At 47.7% G+C, this 17,631-nt stretch overlaps 1 protein-coding gene across 3 annotated transcripts in view; it reads right to left on the minus strand.

The window, feature by feature from the left end:
- The window catches only part of MDM2 (MDM2 proto-oncogene), a 34,451-nt gene extending 18,730 nt beyond the window's left edge, over positions 1-15,721 (minus strand). The window contains exons 1-2 of one of the 3 annotated variants that reach the window (XM_077833118.1): positions 15,590-15,721; positions 763-847 (exon numbers count right to left, since the gene is read on the minus strand). In XM_077833118.1, the coding sequence (XP_077689244.1) occupies positions 763-843 (81 nt within the window). In that variant the 5' untranslated portion in view covers positions 844-847; positions 15,590-15,721. Of the gene's footprint in view, positions 1-762; positions 848-970; positions 1,221-1,405; positions 1,551-15,589 lie in introns of those variants that run through there. The other 2 variants (XM_077833104.1, XM_077833112.1) reach the window with 2 other exon arrangements.
- Positions 15,722-17,631: the final 1,910 nt, after the last annotated feature.

Raw genomic sequence — 17,631 nt, forward strand, 5'->3', positions numbered from 1 at the left:
GGTGCGACAAGGACTCCTCGTTGTTTTTGCCGATACACATTAACACAGCTTTCAGAGTAGCAGTCTTAGTCTGTATTCACAAAAAGAAAAGTAGTACTTGTGGCACCTTACAGACTAACAAATTTATTTAAGCATAACCTGTCGTAAGCTACAGCTCACTTCATCGGATGCATTCAGTGGAAAATACAGTGGGGAGATTTATATACATAGAGAACATGAAACAATGGGTAAACAATATCTGAAACCTGTCACCATACAGTTAAATGGAATCAGTAAAATTCAGACTCTCAGAAACAATACAAACACCATGTAGTGCTAGAAGATACACCTTTCCCAACGCTCTAATTGGATTCTGTCAAGATTTCCATTGTAAATGCTATTTTTATGGGTTTTATATTCTGAAGGGACCTAGTAACCTGTTTGGGGCTCAAACTTGGCATTAAAATCAAACACTTGTTAAAAACATTTCTTTTAGAACACATTTAAATACAACAAAATCCCTGAAACATGAAGTTTAGGTAGCTGTGTCATCCTTCACTCCAACCGTGAAAGCTGATTTACTCCACAACTGGGCGATTAAAGAGAACCCACCTTCACTTCCCTGGCTTTAATCCAATATTAACATCTATTTCCTAGCACTGATGTAGGAGCAGTCAGCATCCACACCCTCGACACCTGTCTACCAACAGGTCCACTGGCACCAAGCCCCGCAGCCAGCAGGAAAACCTCCGTGTCTGAGAGCCAGGGGCCAGGGCTACTCACCAGCGCCTCTTGCTCGGCGTGGGGAATGGAAGAGGCGCCGAGGCGGTCGTCCGACCCCGCTGACATCTTGGTGTTGCACATTTGCCTGAAATGAAGACAGCCGGTGTTAGCAGCTTGCCCGGCAGCGGGCGAAGCGGGGAGTCCGCACGGAGGAGCGCAGCCATGCCCCGCAAGGATAACGCCAAGCGGCGACACGAGCCGGCCTCACCTGGGCGCTCCTGGCGGCCGCACACGCGGCTGAGCTGAAGCGCTGCACTGGCATGAAGCGGCGGGGCCGGGCCGCCTTTAAATAGCGTCGCCAGACGAAGGCAAGTCGGGGCTTAGCTCCTCCGCTGGCCGCGGCCCGGCATGTCTGAGCATAACCCCGGGCTGACGCTGCTGAGTCACGGGGGGCCGGCCGCGCGCCGCTGCTGACTCACCCAACGGCTGGGGCAGCCGCCTTGGTCCAGCCCCTCGCCCCAGCCCCCGCCTCTCGCCCCAGCCCCGCGGCCGCCCGTTCTTCGTTCCCGGGCAGGCCCCGCGCGGCCGCCCTCCGCAGCCTTGCGGAGCCTGCCCACCAGGAGGAGGCGAAGCGAGGCGCCCGGCCTACCCCGCCCGAGCCCCTCCCTCCGCCAGCCAGGCCCAGCACCCCGTTCCCACGCACCGCCAGCCGCTGGGGAGGGGGAGGTGCCGCTACCCCCCACGAGCGGCCGCGGCCAGGCCCGCTGCGAGCTCCGCCATTTCCCCGACGCTCCGCGACACAGCGCCCCCGGGCCGGCGCCCCCTCGCGGCCAACAGAGCCTGCCCGGCCGAGCTGCATCCGGGTCTCGGGCCTGGGCCTCGCGGCGCGTCGCACGCAAAGCTGCCCGGGGGGGGAGGGGCCGCCGCTTAGCCCGGGCCTATCCCCAACCCCCGCCAAGGCGCGGCCTCCGCCCGCCCAGACTGACAGACCGGCCGAGGGGACCCGCCACCACCTCCACCTCCACCCCCGAGCTGCCGGCCTGAGCCCCGACCTGACCCGACCCTTTTCACGCACCCCGGGAGCTGCATTTCTCCACCGTCCACACGGCCCCGGCCCCGTTCCCTGGCCACGCAGCGGGGCAGTTGTCTCCCCGGCCGCCACGCCCAAGCCAGGCGTCCACACCGGCCAGCAAACCAGGAGCAGGGTGCCAAACGGCGCGGCTGTTGGCTCCACTCCCGTGGGGCCCAGCCTGGAGCGCTGAACGGCGCATGAGCCACAGTGACCCCGCTTGTTGAACTGGTTTGTAACTGGGGCATGGCCCAGCCATCATCCAGTTATTCTATAGATCAGGTTTTAACCATGCATCTGTAACACAGGCCTGGATTTCTGCGGACAGCAGGACTACACCCATAAAGAACATATCGCAGGATCGAGGCCCTGGTCATCTGACAAAAATCCCGGCCTGGCCTGAGGTCAGGAAGAACACTTACTTGAACAACTGTTTGAACCAATTTTAGCAGTTTCCACTGTAAAGTGAAAAACAGTGGCACAGGAAAGGGAAAAGTTGCATGTAGTGATAGGTATTTCTAGTCATTTCCTTTCCAGCTCATGTTCTCCCTCTTGTCTCACAAAGTCCACTTTTTCAGTAAAACTCTGTAAAAACGACTAGTATTTCATTAAAAACCTACTGGGTGTAGACGTGAAGAGTCCTGGGCAATCAGAGGAGAAAATTAGGGCTCATCAATAATAGCAAGTCTACTGTGTAAGCCTGGTTTTTCCCTGCAAATCTTTATTTTACCTTATTTTTTTAAGAACATAAAATTCTCTTATTATTTTAAAAAAATAAAAGGAGTACTAGTGGCACCTTAGAGACTAACCAATTTATTTGAGCGTATGCTTATGCTCAAATAAATTGGTTAGTCTCTAAAGTGCCACTAGTACTCCTTTTCTTTTTGCGAGTACAGACTAACACGGCTGCTACTCTGAAACCTGTCTATTATATTAGGCCATCCAGTGTTTCCTGTATAGCTGCTTGCTTCCTCCATGCGCCCTGCCAGTTGTGTAATGCCACAGAGATGGGCTGGGAGTAAAGGAATCTTTCTGACTTCTGTGTCAATTATCTTAAACTCTGAAGTATAAGATTCAATTACATTTATTTTAGTAGAAATTACTACTATTGATGTTAAAGTTTTCTAATAAATCCAGCTACAACATATTATTCGTTTCAGAGTAACAGCAGGAGAGTGGTTTTTCATGCTTTGTGTGTATAAAAAGATCTTCTACACTTTCCACAGTATGCATCCGATGAAGTGAGCTGTAGCTCACGAAAGCTTATGCTCAAATAAATTGGTTAGTCTCTAAGGTGCCACAAGTACTCCTTTTCTTTTAACATATTATTTGTAGAACAGTTGACTGTGACCTTTGGCATTTCATGCAGATGAATAAAAGCAGAGAGCCTTTCATATCATCCACATAACTAATGCAATGCCAGATTAAAGTACATTTTATTCAGTTTGGTACTAGATGAAGATACCCTTGCTTGCTAGTTTGGTTTCCAAACTTCCCCATAATAGCCATACTTATTACTAATTTTTACTAATGTATGCAAATCAGTGGTTAAAGTAGATTGAAACAGGAGGGGAATGTGCGGAAAAGAGCTGTTTACTCAGTCCAAGGAGAGGTGGGGAAGCTACCCTGTGCATTTTTTCCCCTCCTTTAGTCCCTGATTCAAATATTCTAATAAGTATAGGGTCTTCACATTAAAAAGATAAAATGTAAATTAATTTTAGTAATAGAATTATTTGTTTCTAGCAATAGTATTTACTAATTATACTGTTAATTGTATAAGACAGTAGAGCTGGTCAAAATTTTTCATTCAAAATCTTTTTTTTTAAAACACAAAATTAGATCTTTTTTTAAAACCAAAGCATTTGGTTTTTAACATTTTCCATTTTTCTGCTGAAACCTGCAGATTTTTTAAATTGAAATCTAGGAATGGAAAGAACAGACCTGAATTATTTGAGAGTAGAAAGAGAATAAAGGTAAGAACTAACGTAGGCCTGGTCTATACCTAAAAATTAGATTGAGCTAGGTATATTGCTCAGGACTATGAAAAATTTTGCTCCCTGTTTGATATAATTAGGTTGACCTAATGCCCACTGTAGACACAGCTAAGTCAATGGAAGAATTCTTCCATCAACCTAGCTACCAGCTACCTCTCAGAGAGGTGAATTAATTACAGAGACAGAAAAACCTTTTCCGTCGATGTACGAAGCATCAATGCTATGACACTATAGTGGCACAGCTCTAGCCATTACAATGTAGCTATGCCCTTGTCTGCAGAAGAGATAGACAAATGTCTAGAGGCCTGCACAGATACAAACTTATATCCACGGATGCCAATCAGTATCCACGGAACCACAGCGGTGAAAGGAGCAGAACACGGGGCTGCCGCTCCCAGGAGCCAGCGCCACACTCTGGCAGCTCCTCTGGCACGGCTGTACCACCGCAGCCCCATCCCCAGCCCTGCCCCGTCCCTTCCACATAGCTGTCTGTGTCTCCCGTCTGGGAGCGTGCATGCCGCTTTAACACAAGAGCGCAACCAGGGACAGCTGCTGGTGAGCCTGGTGCCCGCCCCAGTGGGTGGGGCTGGGGGCGGTACAGCCGTGCTGGAGGAGCTGCTGGCGCGGAACGCTGGCTTTTGGGAGTGGCAGCCCCGCCCCACGTTCTGTTCCTTTTGCCACTGCGGTTCCCGGGAGAGCCCTGCGGTTCCACGGATACAGATTTATATCCACGGATATCCGCATCCGTGGATATACATTTGTATCCATGCAGGGCCCTACAAATGGCTGGGCTTGTCCACTGGACAAATACAGTTTTTCAACAGGACCTTGTAAAAAATTCCAGTGAATTGTAAAAAATACTATTTGTGTAAGTACTTAGATTTTCAAGACAGTCCTGTTATCCTTCTAAAACACAAAGCTCAAGGTCCAAGAAGTTACACAATGAGTGGCATTTAAACAATTGTCAGAATTTTTGAGATGTGTTTACATTCCATTATCTCCAGAATTTCAAAGGGCAGAAAGATTGTTTTCATGAGGACGGAATGTCCTAGCCTACAGCTGACAGAGCAGGAATCCTCTCAGACCATCCCTCCCTAACCAAATGTAGCCAGAACCTAATCTGATCATTACAAGAACAATACTCATATTGTATACAAAAAGTACTAAAGTGTGCAGAGCTGAATTGCTAGAAGTTTTACAGTTGGACTTAACATAAAACAGCAGTGAAAGTTTTTACTCTGCACTAGGAAATGATTTAAATAACACTGTTTTATTCCTGTACAGAATGCAACTAGTGAACTGAGGCAAAACAAAAGCACAGACAGAGAACACCTTTTACATCAACAACACAACAGCTATTACATTCAAAACAGAAAGATATCATTTGCTAAGTCTTTACAAATGTATGTTAAAGAATCAGGCTTTGTAGCTGTGCTTGTGGTACGGTTTTGCTCAGGCTGTATATAAGCGACATGCCTGTTTAAATCACCAGTAAGTTTTACTGTGATTAATATAGCCCACGCGCTTCAAAAAAAAAAAAAAAGCAGTTATGTCTATCTTTTTCCACTCCTCAGCCAGCGAGTGTCTTGCTGTGAACATGTGTGAGAGTGTTCTTCAGCTGACAACTGCCATTCCCAGAAGACCTATCAACAGGGGAAAAGTTTCTGACCATGATTTTTATTAGCTTTTGGGCACAAATCTTCTTTTCTCAGGCAGAATTTATAGTGAGTCAGTGGGAGACTGGTCTAGTTCAAAAATCTGCTGTTGTTTTCAAATCTGCAGTGGTGCAGCTGTATCAATACTAAGTCTCAGGTATAAATAGTTCTTTATGACATGATGGTAAAGCAAATGAGCGTGCTTCTCTCTCTCCCCCTCCTTTCAATGTTTACACTGTTGCTTGCTACCACTGGTGCAGTTGCACCATTGTTGGCAGTTGCTGTAATACAAGGCTGTTTTTATTGTAAGACTATTTTTTCTAGCATAGACAAAACCACAGTGTGATATTTTTAGGTTGAATGGCAGCTTGTGCCCTTAAGACAGCAAATATTCTCACTGTTCCAATGGCCCAGAAACAAAAGGAGGCCACCACCACTTTGAAGCCCTGCCCAGTGACACAATTAGAGCCATAGCTAACATGTCTGTGGTTGCTCATTAAGGACCAGGATAATTGAAACCATTCTAATACAAATTTACACTCTGCCTAATGACATGATTCATAATTGCTTCATTTGCTAGAAATAGGTTTTCCCCATACTTCTATGGAATATGGGTCTGTACTACAACAGACACTTCCCCTATGGGAAAGCCAGGTTGCTATACCATATGAATGAGCTCTAAAGCTGCAGCTACACTAGAAAAAGGACTCAAAGGAATTATTTCTGACAAAGGATGCCACTTTCAAGGAGTGTAGAAACTTTTCCAGCTGTTGTAGTTAGAGTCAGCTCCTGCTGCATAAAACATTCCAGAAAGTTTAGGCACCATTTTAGTACCATTAAGGCCTGGCCTTCACTTAAAAGTTTTGCCGATGTAGTTATATCAGTTAAGGGTATGGGGGTGATCAGACTTCCTGCTTTTAACAGGACAGTCCCATATTTAAGCCCTCCTGTAGGTGTCCTGACTTCTTCTTTAAAATGGGCAAGTTGTCCCATATTTTCCGCCTTCTCTCCCCATCAGTTCTGGTGGGTCCTGCTGCTGGCTGGATCCCTTCTCACCAACTGCCTTCCCACCAGCGGGGCCCAGCTGCTGGCAGGGGCCGGCAGATAGAACCCCAGACTGGCAGGGGGTTGAGCGGCTCAGTCCGCTGCCGATCTGGGGTTCCGTCTGCCGCCTGCACTGCTGGTCTGGGGTTCTGTCCACCAGCCCCTGCCAGCTGGGGTCCCAGCCACCGGCCCCCCTCAGCCCGCTGCTGGCCTGGGGTTCCATCCATCCAGGCCGGCAGCAGGCTGAGCGGGGCCAGCGGCCGGGACCCCGACTGGCAGCACGGGTGGCAGATGGAACCCCAGAGCAGCAGCGCGCTGAGCCGTTCAGCCCGCTGCCGGTCTGGGGTTCTGTCCGCCGGCCCCTGCCAGCCGGGGTCCTGGCCACCGACACTGCTGAGGCCACTGCCAGTCTGGGGTTTTGTCGGGGGGGGGGGGGGGGCCGTAAATGTAAAATTTATTACTGGCACGCGAAACCTTAAATTAATGAAGACTTGGCACGCCACTTCTCAAAGGTTGCTGATTCCTGTCATATTGCCTCCATATAAACTCATGGTATGCCCACAACTTGAATACTGCATGCAGACGTGGTCGCCCCATCTCAAAAAAGATGTAATTGGAAAAGGTTCAGAAAAGGGCAACAAAAATGATTAGCAAAAAGAAAGGGAGTACTTGTGGCACCTTAGAGACTAACCAATTTATCTGAACATAAGCTTTCGTGAGCTACAGCTCACTTCATCGGATGCATACTGTGGAAAGTGTAGAAGATCTTTTTATATACACACAAAGCATGAAAAAATACCTCCTCCCACCCACTCTCCTGCTGGTAATAGCTTATCTAAAGTGATCACTCTCCTTACAACGTGTATGATAATCAAGGTGGGCCATTTCCAGCACAAATCCAGGGTTTAGCAAGAACGTCCGGGGGGGGAGAGGTTTGGAAAAAACAAGGGGAAATAGGTTACCTTGCATAATGACTTAGCCACTCCCAGTCTCTATTCAAGCCTAAGTTAATTGTATCCAATTTGCAAATGAATTCCAATTCAACAGTTTCTCGCTGGAGTCTGGATTTGAAGTTTTTTTGTTGTAATATAGCAACTTTCATGTCTGTAATCGCGTGACCAGAGATATTGAAGTGTTCTCTGACTGGTTTATGAATGTTATAATTCTTGACATCTGATTTGTGTCCATTTATTCTTTTACGTAGAGACTGTCCAGTTCGACCAATGTACATGGCAGAGGGGCATTGCTGGCACATGATGGCATATATCACATTGGTGGATGTGCAGGTGAACGAGCCTCTGATAGTGTGGCTGATGTTATTAGGCCCTGTGATGGTGTCCCCTGAATAGATATGTGGGCACAGTTGGCAACAGCCTTTGTTGCAAGGATAGGTTCCTGGGTTAGTGGTTCTGTTGTTTGGTATGTGGTTGCTGGTGAGTATTTGCTTCAGGTTGGGGGGCTGTCTGTAGGCAAGGACTGGCCTGTCTCCCAAGATTTGTGAGAGTGTTGGGTCATCCTTCAGGATAGGTTGTAGATCCTTAATAATGCGGAACGGCTGCCATGTGAGCAGAGATTAATAAGACTGGGACTTTTCAGCTTGGAAAAGGGACGACTAAGGGGGGATATAATAATGGTCTATAAAGTCATGACTGGTGAGGAGAAAGTAAATAGGGAAGTGTTATTTACTCCTTCTCATAACATACAAACTAGGAGTCACCAAATGAAATTAATAGGCAGCAGGTTTTAAGCAAACAAAAGGAAATATTTCTTCACACAATGCACAGTCAACCTGCGGAACTCTTTGCCAGAGGATGTTGTGAAGGCCAAGACTATGACAGGGTTCAAAAAAGAACTAGATAAATTCAAGGAGGATAGGTCCATCAATGGCTATTAGCCAGGATGGGCATGGAGGGTATCCATAGCCTCTGTTTGCCAGGGGCTGGGAATGGGCAACAGGGAATGGATCACTTGGTGATTACCTGTTCTGTTCATTCCCTCTGGGGCACCGGGCATTGGCCGCTGTTGGAAGACAGGATAGTGGGCTAGATGGACCTTAGTCTGACCCAGTATGGTCGTTCTTATTAGCTCTCATAAAAGTCATGGCAGTGCTCTGAACCAAGATCTCTCCTCTTCCTAGTCCAGAAAGCACAAATGGTAACAGTTACAAAAGAACTGGAATACTGGACTATATCTTGCCTGCCATGTTCTCAGTTTTGTTACCATTAGCTGGGGCTCTGACAGCAGGTCTGGGATGACAAACTGACAATTCTGGCTCCCAAACTTGTACTTGGGTGCTGTGCAAGTCCACAGGAGGCTTGGTGGATACTTTGGGCCTAAGAATCCCATCGAGCTCATTTCAGAAGGGGCAGAAATGCCTTTGAACTGCAGAGGTCCGGTTAGGCCTTGTCTACACCTAAGTCTGGTCTATGCTACAAAGTTAGGATGATGTACGTTGCCGTGCATCATCTATTTGTGCGTATGTCTACACTTAAACTTGTTTCCAGCTTATGTAAGCATCCTGTTACAGCAACTCAGTAAAATCACCTCCCCAAATGGTGTAGAGCTACAGTCGAGCTATTGAGGTTAGTGCAGCACAAGTATAGATGCTATAGGACGTGTGTTGACCCTAACATTCCTCCAGTAGGTGTTCCACAATGCCCTGTTCCCTGTGACATGACTGTTCTGATCACAATTGTAAATTCCACTGCCCAAGGGATCCTGGAGACCAGAAGCCACCTCCCCCTTTAATACCTCCTGTGCACTTCTGAAATGCCTTTTCTTGATTTCCCACCTTGATGAGCACACCTAGCAGCTCTCCGCACTTGGCATTGACATGAATATGCATACCACCAACACAAGCAGCCAAGTATGCATGCACCCAAGTGATATAAACATTTGCATCAACCAAAATTTGTAATTCAGACAGACATGGCCCTAGCAAGTCACTTGAGCTCACTGAGAGACATAGTTAAGCTGACCTAAGCCTTGGTATAGAAACTGCTAGGCCAATGGAATAATTCTTCCATTGACCTAGCTGCTGCCCCTGAAGAGGTGGAGTAACTACAGCGACAGAAAAACCCCTTCCATCGCTGTAGCAAGCATTCTACGCTACAGTGGCATAGCTGCAGTCACAGGTGCCGACTTTTCATTGTGTGTGGGGTGCTTGAGCCCCTACTCTGCCCGAGGCCCCAACCCTACTCCACCCCTTCCCTCAATGCCACACCTCCCACCCCTGCTCTTCCCATCCCGTTCCACCCCCTCCCCTGAGCACACCACATCTTCGTTCCCACCTCCCCTGCAGCCTCCTGCACACCGCAAAACAGCTGATTGCAATGGGCAGGGAGGGAGTGGGAGGCGCTGATTGGCAGGGCCTGCCACTGAGAAGGAGGTGCTGGTGGGGTAGAGGGGAACTCATGGGGGGCTGCCAATGGGTGCTTAGCACCCACCATTTTCCCCCATGGGTGCTCCAGCCCTGGAGCACCCAGAGTTGGCACCTATGGCTGCAGTAGGGCTTGTTGTATAGACATACCCTCATTCTCTGCAACCTCATACTGCTTCTTCAGGCCCTTAATTTTGTCACAGCACTGTCTGGCATTCTATTCAATGCCAGAATGAGCCAGAGGCTGGTAAGGAATTAATTAGTTCTACCTGGATCCCAATAAGAATGAGGGTCTTTGGGTCTGGCTCAGGCTAGCTGGCAGCACAATTACATGATGGCCTTCCATAAGGCATTGTGGGAAGCACAATAGGGCAGTTGTTTGCACAGGAATTCAGCCCTCTTGCAGAAATGCATGCTGTGATTTTCAATTAGGGCAGTCTAGGTTCAGGTAACTTGAATATTTTTTAGGGGATAGGGCCTCAGAGGGAAGAGTGTTGCTTACTGAATCTTCAGCACACACAGCTTCTTATGTTTTCCTCGTCTGTACAAGTCATGACCAGATCCAACCCTGTTTAATTTGTAAGATCTGACAAAACCACAACCTGAGGTACCATGGCTTTGTAAACACAAGGCTTGCATAGTCCTAAAAAAATGTTTTTCTAACGAACACTAGTCATGTGTTCTTGACTCTTAAAAGGCACTCAGTTCAACTGGGGCCTTACTGGTTAGAGCATTATTATATAATTAAGCACAAGCTGTCTCAAAAACACTCTTGAAGTTGGAACTATCCTAGGTCAGTACACAAACTTCCTGTGCTTGTTTTTTAATTGATTTCCCATCATACATTTGGGAGCAGTTTTTAATTCGGTCCCTGCCTGCCCAATTCTGATTCATTCTGGCTCTTGGAAACAGCTGAACCAACCACAACCACAAACTAATTGTGAATCTGCCACTAAGACTCCAACTGGCAAAGAAAGATTAAATAAATAAAACTAATCCCTCGAATTTGTGTTGAGGTCACCAGCATCTAGCGTGCAACTGAGGTGATACAATTTAAACCCCATCTATACCAGATTCCCCCATGTTAGGAAATTATTTTTAAACCGAGAAGTTAAATATAAATGCCTTTTGGAAACACAATTATTCCATCTGATGTGGAGTGACGAGGGCATATATTTATTAAAATGGCTGTCTCAAGACAGGGCCAACGACTGTTTTTATGCTGCTGCAGCAGAAAATCCCAGGAAAAGATTTTTCTGATGAAATTCATTATAGCTTTGGCTAAGACATCAGGGAGTGGGGAAATAGAACATATTTCTTCCTCTCCAACTCTCCCCCCAATTTTTTTGTTGCTAACAGAGAGTGGTAAAGTCTGCAACTGTAGCAGCAAGTTCTACTAATCAGCAACTGTGAAAATATTTTTTTCCAGTGATCTCGCCTGCCATGGAGAGTCGACTGCTCATTACGCCGTCTCAAATTTATGATGGGTGGTTTGTCTGATTTAAACAAAGTAGGATGATACTATTTGCTACCAGGACTGTTTTATTCAGTGCTTTGTTGTTTTCACTCTAATGCACCACTTAAACTAGCACAAAGCATCTTTCTATGGCAGGGAGTGGCCTAGAAGGGAATAGTATCAACAAGCTAATAGGATTAATGTAAGTGGCAACAACACATTGTATGAGATTTGGGACAATGAGCAATCTAAAAAAAGAGCCTAACTCAAAAAATAAATAAATAAATAAAAATCCAGCCTTCCATGAGACAGCTATTTAAAAACCAGTGGGAAATGCAATATATCCCTTAGAATGACTGTGAACAGCCACCCATAAAAAGTGGATTCCCCATATGGAGATCCTATTGATGGTGGGGTTAGGCATTGGTTCATTGGTATAAGAACAGCCATACTCGATCAGACCAAAGGTCCATCCAGCCTAGTATCCTGTCTACCGACAGTGACCAATGCCAGGTGTCCCAGAGGGAGTGAACCTAACAGGTTCAAGTGATCTCTCTCCTGCCATCCTTCTCCACCCTCTGACAAACAGAGGCTAGGGACACCATTCCTTAATAGCCATTAATGGACTTAATCTCCCTGAATTTATCCAGTTCTCTTTTAAACCCTGTTATACTCCTAGCCTTCACAACCTCCTCAGGCAAGGAGTTCCACAGGTTGACTGTGTGCTGATTGAAGAACTTCCTTTTATTTGTTTTAAACCTGCTGCCCATTAATTTCATTTGGTGGCCCCTAGTTCTTATATTATGGGAACAAGTAAATAACTTTTCCTTATTCACTTTCTCCACACCACTCATGATTTTATATACCTCTATCATATCCCCCCTTTGTCTCCTCTTTTCCAATATGAAAAGTCCTAGCCTCTTTAATCTCTCCTCATATGGGACCCGTTCCAAACCCCTAATTGTTTTAGTTGGCCTTTTCCGAACCTTTTCTAATGCCAGTATATCTTTTTTAGATGAGGGGACCACTTCTGTACGCAGTATTCAAGATGTGGGCATACCATGGATTTATATAACGGCAATATTCTCCGTCTTATTCTCTATCCCTTTTTTAATGATTCCTAACATCCCGTTTGCTTTTTTGACTGCCGCTGCACACTGCTTGGACGTCTTCAGAGAACTATCCACAATGACTCCAAGATCTTTCTCCTGATTAGTTGTAGCTAGATTAGCCCCCATCATATTGTATGTATAGTTGGGGTTATGTTTTCCAATGTGCATTCCTTTACATTTATCTGCATTAAATTTCATTTGCCATTTTGTTGCCAATCACTTAGTTTTGTGAGATTTTTTTTAAGTTCTTCACAGTCTCTTTGGTCTTAACTATCTTGAGCAGTTTAGTATCATCTGCAAACTTTGCTACCTCACTGTTTACCCCTTTCTCCAAATCATTTGTGAATAAGTTGAATAGGATTGGTCCTAGGACTGACCCTTGGGGAAAACCACTAGTTACCCTCTCCATTCTGAATATTTACCATTTATTCCTACCCTTTGTTCCCTGTCTTTTAACCAGTTCTCAATCCATGAAAGGATCTTCCCTCTTATCCCATGACAACTTAATTTACATCAGAGCCTTTGGTGAGGGACCTTGTCAAAGGTTTTCTGGAAATCTAAGTACACTACGTCCACTGGATCCCCCTTGTCCACATGTTTGTTGACCACCTCAAAGAACTCTAATAGATTAGTAAGACATGATCTCCTTTTACAGAAACCATGTTGACTTTTGCGCAACAATTTATGTTCTTCTATGTGTCTGACAATTTTATTCTTTACTATTGTTTCAACTAATTTGGCCGGTACGGACGTTAGACTTACCGGTCTGTAATTGCAAGGATCACCTCTAGAGCCCTTCTTAAATATTAGAGTTACATTAGCTATCTTTCAGTCATTGGGTACAGTAGCTGATTTAAAGGACAGGTTACAAACCATAGTTAATAGTTCCGCAATTTCACATTTGAGTTCTTTCAGAACTCTTGGGTGAATGCCATCTGGTCCCGGTGACTTGTTACTGTTAAGTTTCTCAATTAATTCCAAAACCTCCTCTAGTGACACTTCAGTCTGTGACAATTCCTCAGCTTTGTCACCTACAAAAGAGGCTCAGGTTTGGGAATCTCCCTAACATCCTCACTCTGAAGACTGAAGCAAAGAATTCATTTAGTTTCTCTGTGATGACTTTATTGTCTTTAAGTGCTCCTTTTGTATCTTGATCGTCCAGCGGCCCCACTTGTTGTTTAGCCGGCTTTCTGCTTCTGGTGTACTTAAAAAACACTTTGTTATTACCTTTTGAGTTTTTGGCTTGCTGTTCTTCAAACTCCTTTTTGGCTTTTCTTATTACATTTTTACATTTAATTTTGCAGTGTTTATGCTCCTTTCTATTTATCTCACTAGGATTTGACTTCCACTTTTTAAAAGATGCCTTTTTATCTCTCCCTGCTTTTTTACATGGTTGTTAAGCCACGGTGGCTCTTTTTTAATTCTTTTACTGTGTTTTTTAATCTGGGGTGTACATTTAAGTTGAGCCTCTATTATGGTGTCTTTGAAAAGTGTCCATGCAGCTTGCAGGGACTTCACTCTAGTCACTGTACCTTTTAATTTCTGTTTAACTAACCTCCTCATTTTTGCATAGTTCCCCTTTCTGAAATTAAATGCCACAGTGTTGGACTGTTGAGGTGTTCTTCCCACCACAGGAATGTTATCATATTATGGTCTCTATTTCCAAGCGGTCCTGTTATAGTTACCTCTTGGACCAGATCCTGCGCTCCACTCAGGTCTAGATCAAGAGTTGCCTCTCCCCTTGTGGGTTCCTGTACCAGCTGCTCCAAGAAGCAGACATTTAAAGTATCGAGAAATTTTGTCTCTGCATTTCGTCCTGAGGTGACATGTACCCAGTCAATATGGGGATAATTGAAATCCCCCACTATTATTGAGTTATTTTGATAGCCTCTCTAATCTCCCTTTAATGTTCAGTCTGTAATTTGGAGTGGAGGCCCGGGAGGGGGAGACAGATAAGAGGTAGCCTTTAATTGAACGTCTGGAGTCTGCCTACATTTCCATTTGGTTTCAGCAACAAAACCCAGCAGGGTTTTCTATCCAGCAAGGTCCTTCTCAGTGTAGTGCCATCCTACTTATCTGTCCTTGCTGCCCCTGTGATGCTCGCCTATTTGTCCAACTCTCCTAGAAGTGTTTTTATGCTTCCTTCCATACTTCCCCTTATGCATCCAACTAGTTCATAAAGCCACTACCTTATCCTCCCTTCCAGGCTCCCATCAAGTCCACAATAGTGCCAGCTGATAATGACTAGGCAGCAGGGCCAGTGCAAGGATATTCTACTCCCTAGGCGAAACTTCCACCTTGGCCCCCCCGCACATTGGTTCATTGAGGGGCAAATCCCAACGAGCCTTTATAGACCCCAGGGGCCAGCCTGCTCAAGGGCCAGCTGTGCCCAGGGGCTGCTCCCCAGACCAGGTTCCCCCCTCCCTGCCCCCTGAACTCCCCTGGAGGGTGCACAGCTCCCCCGCGAGCCCTCCCCACCCCAGTGGCCCCTGCCCAGAGTCCGCTCACTGGCTTTGCTGGGCTTGGGCCGCTGCAGCAGCTCGGCAGGGAGGAGCAGTCTTCCGGAGGCACCGGAGAGCCAGAATGTCCCGCTTGCGGCGGCGGAGAGCCCCAGCCATGGAGGAGCCAGCGCGGCGCAGGGGGGCAGCAGCCCTGCAAAGGCAGCGGCACCGCTAGAGGGGAGCAGCGGCACCCCCCGCCCCTCCTGCCCAGGCTGCGGCCTGGCACCCCCCCAGGGGCTCCTGCAGGCTGCAGCGGATGCATGCGGTGCCAGCCCCCATGTGCCCCCGGCTCCACCCTCGCCTAGGGTTACCATATTTCAAAAAAGAGGATGGGAAGGGGAGGGGGAGGGGGAGAGCCCCACCCGGGGGAGGGCCCCACCCCCATCCACTCCCTCCCACTTCACACCTCCTGACTGCCCCCCTCAGAACCCTCAACCCCGCCCCCTGTTCCTTGTCCCCTGACTGCCCCCTCCTGAGACCCCGCACCCTAAGTGCCCCCCTAGGACTCCACCCCTGACTGCCCCAACCCGTATCCACACCCCCGACCCCAGACAGACCACTGGGACTCCCACGCCCCATCCAACCACTCCCCGCCCCCTGACAGGACCCCCAGAACTCCCGACCCATCCAACCCTCCCCCGGCTCCCTGGCTGCCCCCCGGCCAGGACTCCCCTTACCATGCCCGTGCCGGTCAGACGCTGGCTCCACGTGGAGGCAAAACACGCTGCCGGGCGCACAGCCCCGCCCCCGCAGAGTGCGGAGGCAGCGGCGGCTCACACGCCCCCCAGCTCTCCCCTCGCCGCGCTCGGGCTCTGCGGCTCCCCTGTGAGCCGCCGCTGCCGCTGCCCCTCCAGGAGCAGGCTCAGGGCCCCGCGCCCCAGCGGTGGCTCACATGCCTGGGAGCCGCAGAGCCTGAGCGCGGCGAGGAGGGAGCTGGGGGGCACACGGGGGCCGCCACCCGCATGCACCTGCTGCGGCCTACAGGAGCCCCCGGGAGGGGGGCACCGGGCCGCCGCCTGGGCAGGAGGGGCAGGGGGCGTGGCTGCGCCCTGCTAGCGGCGCTGCCGCCTTTGCAGGGCTGCTGCCCCCCTGCGCCGCCCCTGCAAGCCAACGCTCCGGCTCTCCGGTGCCTCCAGAAGGCGGCTCCTCCCTGTCGAGCCAGGGCACCGCTTTTTGGCATCCCCAACCACTTGGCGCCCTAGACGACCGCCTAGTTCGCCTAGTGGTTGCACCGGCCCTGCTAGGCAGGCAGCTTAGAGAGATTACTGATGTCATCATGTAGTGCTTGTTGATAGCCCATAAAAAACCTGACTCAGACCCAGCTACTTGCAGCCATGGCCTTAGTCTGTGTAACCCTGTGGTCCTATTTCAGAGTAACAGCCGTGTTAGTCTGTATTCGCAAAAAGAAAAGGAGTACTTGTGGCACCTTAGAGACTAACCAATTTATTTGAGCATGAGCTTTCGTGAGCTACAGCTCACTTCATCGGATGCATCCTATTGCGACCTTTGTCTGCCTTCCCTATCCCTTCTGATTGTTACACACATGTATTAATTGTTATTGTAGACAGTGCAGGTTGGAACTAGGACACTGTCTGGTGGAATGAGCTCTGTCTCCTGCTCATCTTTGGATTTCTTCTGTTTTTCCTCCATTGTCTGTCTGTCTCTTTCTCTCTTCTTCCCTTCCTCCATTGCCTCTCCTTCTTCCAGCACCTCCTCCCCCCTTCACTCCCTTATTGTTGCTGTCTTTCAGGATAGCAAAAGCACCCAAAAACAAGCTAAAGACATGTAGGAAAATAGGTCCCATACAAGGAGCTTGCAGTCTAAGACCCCAGTCCTGCAAACACATGTGCTTAGCTTTTATGCAAGAATGTGCAAAACTGTTTGCAGGGTTAGGGTCTAAGTAAACAACATACCATTGACAGGCAAAGCAGAGGCGGGAGGGAGATAACAGGAAGGGGATTTATTTTAACAAGTACATATTTACTTGTGTTTGATACATTTAATCTGTTTCTATTTCATTCCTTTGCTTCCTTCCCTTTCCTGTTGTGACCCAACATAAAAGCACGGTCGCCTTCCCTCCAGCTTCCCCCTGAAAGTCAACTAATAGAAGGTGAAGCAGACCTGCAAGATTCTAGACTCAACACTGCACATCCTTCTTCCCCAAGATAGTGCTGAATATCACCAGACTACTTCAGTGAGAGAAGCAAATATGCTCCTGGGGGTTTGGAGCATGGCTGCCCAAAATAAATATCAGGCTCCCACAAGAATGAGAAACTGCTAACTTTCTGTAAGTTCAGCTCAGTGCAACGCATGGTCCTGTTGTAGTCAGTGGAGTGGTTTGCTGGGCCACACTGAACATCCGATGAAGTGAGCTGTAGCTCACGAAAGCTTATGCTCAAATAAATTGGTTAGTCTCTAAGGTGCCACAAGTACTCCTTTTCTTTTTACTGAACAGAAACTTGATCAAGGCGAGTAGTTTTAGCAGGTGACTTGTTTTTGTTCTAAGAATAAATTCTTTCCACTTACTCTGAAATAGAGAAATCACAGGGGGATTCCCCCACATGTAGCCTGTGAGGCCCAAATCTTGCTCTAAGCAGGTTTCATCAGATTGGAAGTACTGGTGTGAGACTTACGAAATAGAGGTGGCTGGGAAGCAACTGAAGAAAAGGCAAGAAATAAGACATCTGGGGAAAAGAACAGCATTAAAGGAAAGAGGTGA

The sequence above is a fragment of the Eretmochelys imbricata genome, chromosome 1 (assembly GCF_965152235.1).
Source record: "Eretmochelys imbricata isolate rEreImb1 chromosome 1, rEreImb1.hap1, whole genome shotgun sequence".
Classification (NCBI taxonomy): domain Eukaryota; kingdom Metazoa; phylum Chordata; order Testudines; family Cheloniidae; genus Eretmochelys; species Eretmochelys imbricata.